Source organism: Pagrus pagrus (genome assembly GCF_965226575.1).
Source record: "Pagrus pagrus genome assembly, chromosome: 5".
NCBI classification, from domain to species: Eukaryota; Metazoa; Chordata; class Actinopteri; order Spariformes; family Sparidae; genus Pagrus; species Pagrus pagrus.
Window position 1 is genome coordinate 22,252,811 of NC_140189.1, and position 7,565 is coordinate 22,260,375.

Genomic DNA, 7,565 nt, shown 5'->3' on the forward strand with positions numbered 1-7,565 from the left:
AACACGCTGTAAGTTTAGGCACAATATCAGTCACACTACGCTATACTCTGCATGCCAACAGAGAAGAGCACTACACAACTACACATTTGTGAGCTTGTTGAAAATAAAAAAAAAATGAGGCAACTGAGAATTAGGAATTGAAATAGCTTGTCAGTTTTAGTATATGAGGCAATGCAAAAGTGATTAGATTGAGCTAAGGACTGATAAGATATTTCAACAACTTCAAGCTCATGCTGCCATCACTGACAATGGAACAAGGACATCAAGGCAATGCATTCAATGCACCCTTTATGTGACAGAACAAAAATAATACAAAGCAGTGCCATCTTTATTGATGACGAATGAAGTTACTTCATATGATATTTTATTTGGACCAATAAGTTGGAAGAAATGGGAAGGGGATGGTGTGCACTAGAAGAAGATTGCAATCCACCTAGTTGGCCCGCTAGGAGGGGTAACAGTGCGCTGATGTCACTGGGGCTGGTGAGCATTAACACTACAGGTGGTCCTCATTCCTCTCAGCCTCAGTGAATTTGCAGGGAGGCAGAGAGGACAAAGGAAGGTAGGAAAACAAATGAGAAATCAGACGGAGAAAGAACAACAGTTGATGTACAGAGCTGTCACTAGACAGCTCGTCCGGCTTCAGAAGCCCGAAGGTGTTAAAACATTCATGTCCCGAGGTTTAAGTTTATGTGGCCGTGGGGGCACCCGCTTTGCCTCAATGCCCGAGATTTCAATCTTGGGGGGCATGAAGTTAGCAGGGTTCTCTCCTGTGAAGTTGACCTGGGTGTTGGTGCCATCTATGGTGGAGGACTTCTGCATGCCAAAGTAGGACTGCAGTGAAAATCCTGCAGGAGAGAGGGGGAAGAGGTGGATGTTGTCATTAATTAGCTAAATCTTGCTGCATTTTTAGGTTCTTGATTCTAAAGAGTAACTTAACTTAAAGTCCTGTTATTGCTAATGTCCATTGGTTTACTTCTCACATTGTTGCAGTGATGTACAGGCGTGCTCCACGTCCATATGACATCACTAGTGGGTGTTGTTTCAGATATAAAAATAGCTAACTTTAAACCACACCCAGATATGGTCAGAGGTCAAAAATGCCTCAGAATACATTAGTCATTAGTCTTTGAATTAAAATAACACGACTCTTGTCTAGTTATACAAGTTATAACAGGGTCCCATCTTGTGTCCTGATTTTTCTGTGGTACTGTAGAGCTTCCCTTCTGATCACATTTGGATCACAGCTTGTGGATTTAACATAGCACTATGTTGTCTCTGGCAAAATCTCCACTGACTTCAAGAGCTATTCAGTTGCAACCAGTTCATCAGTGGCAGTTGAACCAGCACTATTGTATTCAGAGGAAAAACAAAAAGCAGGGGCCTCACCACCACAGTTCAACCTACTGCCAGGAGAATCTATACTACCAAAGCTGCAACATAGTCAAAATCCAGATGCAGGAGTGGGTATAAATCTCTCACCTGTGCTGGTGTCAGAGCCTGGGTCAGTGGGGGACTTCTGTACCACAGATCGAGTTCCAAAAAAGTTCCATCTCTCTCCTCCTCCTCCCTCATTTCCTCCCATGTCTGTGCCGGGGTTGGGACTGCTGAGCTCTGGGGTGGTAAGAAATGGTGCAGGACTCAGCTGGAACCAGGACCTGTATTCCCCCCAAGAAAGAGCAACACATTAACATACAAGCTTGTTGTTACAAGTTGAGAAATAAGGCATGTCACGATTAGGGGTTTCAGTTCCTAACATTTCATCATAACATTTTGGATTTGGGTTTAGATCAAATAACAATACAAGTTAAACATTCAGTAGCATGATGCCTACCTGCGAGTAAGAGCCGGTGATGTGTGGGGACTAACACAGGGGGTGACACTGGGGGTAACAGAGGGGGTGACGGAGGGGGTGCCACTTGGGGTGGATTGTGCCGATGTTGTAAGCCTGTCCTCCTTGAAGTCCCCGCTTGGCATCTTCAACTTCTGCACAGATAGAAAAAAAAACAAGCAATGAAACAAAATGACACTTGAAGAATATCCTCCACTGATCTGAAAACATTGTGTACATTAGATAGCGATTAAAAAGGGGTTAAATGTTTAAAACCACAGTTGGCTGCCTGTATATTTTTTACTTAAGCACTTGATAAAGGCAGCAAACCTTTGGCACATTTCCTCCCCATGTCCATGTTAGACTAACAGTAGAAGTTTGTGACTCGTGTCAGAAAACACAGCATCGATCTTATTTGAAGAGCAAACACTCCCTAAATACACAATGCAAAAGGTCAGCAGTGTTTTTCTGGACCTACAGAATAAAATGCATCAAACATCGTCAGAGCCTATCACATGTGATGTAGACACAGAAGACGACCGCTCTAATGTGAAAATATGATATTTTAATATTGAACCACATTATTATTAAACAAAAATGAAAATGAATATATACTGCTTGACTCAAAAATCTGGTTGCTATGCCTGCAACACAAACAACAAAAGTGAATGCTCTGATTTTGTATCACAGTTCTTCCATTCAAAACAATAACATTATGTGCAGAAGCTAGTTCCACATCCTGATAACTCTAAAAAACTGAAATACATGTTCAACCACAAGCAATCTCTGGAAAAACATCTTTAATGTTCAGTCTGTATTCACTATCGGTATAATCCCACCCATATGTTGAACCTGGCTCCTAACTCATATCAATCTTGCACAAGTGGTCCTGCATTCTGCTCAGGGATGGCCATCCTGAAAATGAATAACAAGCAGCTCCCCTATGGTTTAGATCCAAATGTATTATGTGGTATCCTGTTCCAACCCTGCTTGACCTCAACCAGAATCTTCCAAATCATGACCCAGCTACACTTTGGCAGTTAAAACTATTTCTGTGTCATTTAGAAAGTGCTTGAGCCATGGAGACAGAAGAAACATGTGCTTCTCGGGTATCTAGTGTGGAATATGTTTTAAAATAAGCCTGGACAAAAGGAAGGAGCCCCAGTTTGTGCCTGTCATTTATTGTCATTAAGCTAGCTTACATGACAATATCCGAGGAGCACAAGTCGCTGCTTGTTTACCCCAGGAAGCTGGCGTACATAGGGACATAACGGTTTCCTAAATAGTATTGAAACAAGAAACGAAAAGTCACAAAACCATCTTCAGTCGTGGTGAATTGGTGAATTTACGTCTCTGTAAACCCACTGTCATTAAGCAATATGACCGTTATGTGTACCGTTAGTTAGCAAGTGTTAAGCTAACGTTGCCACAAACCAGCTACTTTAACGTTGTGTATGATGCTACCAAGCCACACACAGAGCTAACGCTTCTTAGCCCAATTAAATTAACGCCAGCTTCTGACTCTGAGCTCCACAGTAGTTAAACTAAAGAAAACGTGGACTGATAAATGGCCGATTTGATTGAACTATCGCTGGATATAGCTGGTTTGTTTTTTCCGGTTTTGCTAGCTAGCCTACAATGTTGCTTCGCTAACGGCCTTCTCTCCTGCCGAAAGGTACAAACAGCTATCGGTAAACGAAATAACTCCTTCACATACCTTTTTATGATAACATTTCTTTGGCGTTCCAGTCCGATAGATTCCTTCATTTTGTCCATAATTTGCAGTTTTAACAAGTTTAAGGGACTATTTATTTGTCGAAAACACAGACGATACCGTCTGTGCACACCGCAGTAGGCCTCCGAAGTGTCGCTCGTTTTGTTAGGAGCTCGCTGATTGGTCCGTTTCAGAAAGTAAGGGGGCTCGTTTCATTTTAGGGCGTTGCCTGGCAACAATACTTCTAAAAGCTGCAGGCTGCGGAGCTGATTACGTAATTTGTTTACCAAGACGTTTTTCCATGTTTACCCTGCAGTCACCCAAGAGGCTACAACAATATGGCATTATCCTTCAGTTTCTCACAATAATACTTGCTTATTTTAAATAATGACACAAACACCATAATTCTTTTAGTAGTAATACAGTCCTCACAATGTGTATAAGGTAGCTATGTATGTAGGCTATGTTTAATTATTAATTATAAATAATATATATTTAAAATAAATATATGTGTTCTATATCTGTGTGTGGCATGGATGAGCTACAGCTTACACTTCATTGTGCAAACCCTGTGTTGTAAAGTAATAAATAAATGAACCTTGATACTTAACACTTAATAACACCACAACACTATGGACTGTTGCACTTCTGATACAGCCCTTGAAATGTGAGCAATGGTGGAGGAGTGGGTCATAGCGGGCAGGGAAACTGTGCAAAAGTAGACAGAAAAGAAAACACAACCTTTGTGCATCCACACAGTCACAGGTACTGTGCGGATGCACTCCTCTGTGACTTTCTAAAACAGTCTTTGGAAAACCCTCCATCTGGATCAGCCCGATAATCCTTGCAACTGGTTAACATTTAACCCCCAGTTTTGTTTTTCTATTTGTGCAAGTTATTATATATTATTATATAATAATGATCATTATCATAATATCTTGATGACTAAGACAATATTCTCTATTTCAGTGTTGGTGGGACGTTAAATAAACTCAAAAACAAACAAACATTAGAAACTCTTACCCAGCCACGCTTACTCCTGGTTTATTATGCCATTTCAGCCTGAAGGGACTTCATCAGATTTACCTGATCAGGTTTGTCAGGTTCATTGGGTTGTGACCTTTTATTTAGGCCTGAACTTTGCAATAAACCAGCAGTAAGCGAGACAGTATCTTCAGATTTCATTTGAACTTTTATTGAACTATTTGTCCTCTAACACACCTTTCACACATTTGGTTGTGAAAAGGTATTCGCTCAGTCAGTTAATTATTATTCTTTGAGGAAGAGAGAAACTTTTCACTGCTCATTGGCAAATCAAGTCTTCTTCCTCACATTTGTTCATACTCACTGGCAGTGTGCCGTCACCAAGCCGGTGAAAGCGAGTCTCCTCGGCCGAGAGCCCCTTGTGGGGGGAATACTTGGCATCAGTCAGCCCTGCCTGGTGCTCAAACCTCTGTAGGTTCTCTTGGGTATGCTCTAAGTGAAGACACAGTGAACAGTGGGTACACAATTAGTCAGCGTTTTAATATGCTGCACTCCATTACAGCCTGCTGGTACTCTGAAGATTGTTTATCCAGGTTTGGCAGCCTAGGCAGCAGCCATTTAGGCAATCATTGATAAAGCTTACATAATTTTTTGACATGAAGTGAACTCACGTATCAGTGACTTTATAACTTGTATGTAAAGATGTGTAGCAAGATTAAAATACATGTTATTAAATCACGTTACTCAGTTGGTTTTGTCGACTTACTGATCATAAGTGAGCTCATTAAAGAGGTGGCTTTGGCTTTCACAACAGGCGCTGGGGACTTGGCTGGCACTGCCGCCTCGAAAGTCAGCAGCTTCCCACCACTCTCGCTTTCCTAGTCACACAAGTTTAATGACTGTTAGGATTAGCCTACAAACCAGTTAGGCTACATAACAAAATCCAATGTGTCCAGCCATGCACCTAACCTACAGGCACAAATTTCACACGGGACAACACAAACAACAATATGTTCAGGCAGCTACTTCAAAACAATCAGGCTACTGGAAAGCACCTCTGCAGTGTTTCTGAACTTGTGCTGTGGGATGACAGGGTCTTTCCACAAGATGTTGACATTAAAGTCTGCAGGCGGCGAATGCATGGGGGCGTCCATGAGCTCATCGTAACTGATGTTACGTCGAGTCATTCCAATCGGCGACGATAAGGCACCAAAAAGTCCAGAAGACGTGCCAGACTCAAGTGCTGGAAGATGGGAGAGAAGAGGGAAAGTTAGAACTGCGTTTTACTTTTTACACAAGGAAACTATTTCTGACAACTTCCACTAAAAACAGCAATCATTTCACAAGTTAAATAATGTAAAGATGATCACACATGTCTAAGTGTCTGAATGTAACATTTACCTGGAATGTCTCCTTGCCCCGAGGCCATTTTGACAGCAGATCTCTGGGACTGACCACAGGAGAGTCTGGAGGGTGACGGTGTTGAAGCCCACTCTGCTTTGCTTTGGACTCCAAATCTGAACACTTCATCACATGACATCACAAAGTGTTACTGGATCATTAAACAGATAGATAGGCCTGAATCGACGGGAGCAAAGTGTGCAGTGCGACAACAAGTCGTTGGAGAAGAAGTGAGGCCGACGAAGAAACATGTGCACGGATGTTTTTTTATTAACCTATCCATGTTAATGTCAGAGAATAACACGTCAGAGGCTTGTATTTACTGTGCACGGTGCATAGTGTCCTGTTTCTGACCTGCTGCAAATAGAAGCAGGGAGTCTGGTTACAGCACCGTCATTAATATCAGTTTATGTCCAAGAGTCACCCTCATGCCCTCATACACCAGCCTCTCCTCTGGCAGTGGTAAACAGCCAGACTGTGGAGTAAAGCAGGCTTCCTTCCCACGAGGAAATGAAACTTTATGAATTTAGGAAATACTGTCTGTTTAACAGAATTCAATCTGTTCTGCAGATAGTTCCTCATTATGGAAAATGCAGCCAGTCTGACTTGTCCTCTTGTCTTCTGGTGAACCTTTCTATCTCTTATCAGTGCTCCTTATCAGCCTTGCCTGAGCTCACTGTCCACTGGAGTCCACCTGCATCTTCCTCACTTAAATTAAGATGACAGGGCAAGACTGGAATCTAAACTCTGTGAGAATCTTGCAGCTTTACGTCGATGGTATTTCGTGGTGTCTTTCCCGACTGCTGACTGTTATTGTATCTGCTGTTGTTCACGTCAGGGCTGTGGGGAGCCAAATACAGTGACTTGCATAAAAAAAACAGGAACCGAAGTCACGCAATGGGCGTGTGGGAATACCGCACGATGATCTGTAAACTGTCATTACAGTCTAATAACTGTTACTTTTAATGGTGTTTCTAAATAAAAGGCAGTGACATGTTATCTGATGGTTGCATCATCTCCACATGCATTCACACTGTAGCCTGTCATTATTTAAAATAGTCTGCAGCGTTCACGTGTAGGACAACATCTCGTCATGCACGCTTCAGTATTCAACACTCACCTCAACCTGTCTGTATCTCCAGTCCTCTCCCGGTGAATTTATTCCTCAGCTGCAGCGATTTTCTTTGTCACAGTCGCATCGTCCTGACAAGGCTGATCGGACAAACACTGTATGTTTGCTCACCGGCCGCTTCATCCATGACTTTTGGACATGCAGAGTAAACAGGGCGCTGCGGGAGACGTCCGCACGGCACCGGCGACCGCGCGTGTCCGTCAGCAGGAGCCGGCAGGAAGTGATCATCGTCGCAAACTTAAAGTCATCATGCAGCCCGTCTGGGAAGCAGCAGAGTGACTGTATTGTGAAATGTGAGAAAAAAAAACATCCTACAATTCAGATGACATGTTATTGTGTGACTTGAGCTGGTCAGGTGATATGTTACCTGTTGTCTGTGAAGTTTTGTTAAGGTTTTGATCTTCATTAAATAGCCCACCATCCTTTACTGTATGTTTGAGGCGTACTTAAACTTCCAAAGTGTGTTTGTGTGTCCTTGTATTGCTTCAGTTACTTTGTAGGCA

At 42.4% G+C, this 7,565-nt stretch overlaps 1 protein-coding gene across 1 annotated transcript; it reads right to left on the reverse strand.

Annotated features, from left to right (window-relative positions):
• Nucleotides 1-310: 310 nt before the first annotated feature.
• LOC311257882 (putative monooxygenase p33MONOX) lies at nt 311-7,210 on the reverse strand. The gene is made up of 8 exons (XM_084353827.1): nt 7,051-7,210; nt 5,931-6,053; nt 5,585-5,772; nt 5,296-5,407; nt 4,894-5,021; nt 1,835-1,986; nt 1,483-1,658; nt 311-848 (listed from the first exon to the last, which is right to left on the reverse strand). Exons 2-8 carry the CDS (start codon nt 5,956-5,958, stop codon nt 643-645), a joined length of 990 nt encoding a protein of 329 aa, XP_084209953.1. The 5' UTR covers nt 5,959-6,053; nt 7,051-7,210; the 3' UTR covers nt 311-642.
• Nucleotides 7,211-7,565: the final 355 nt, after the last annotated feature.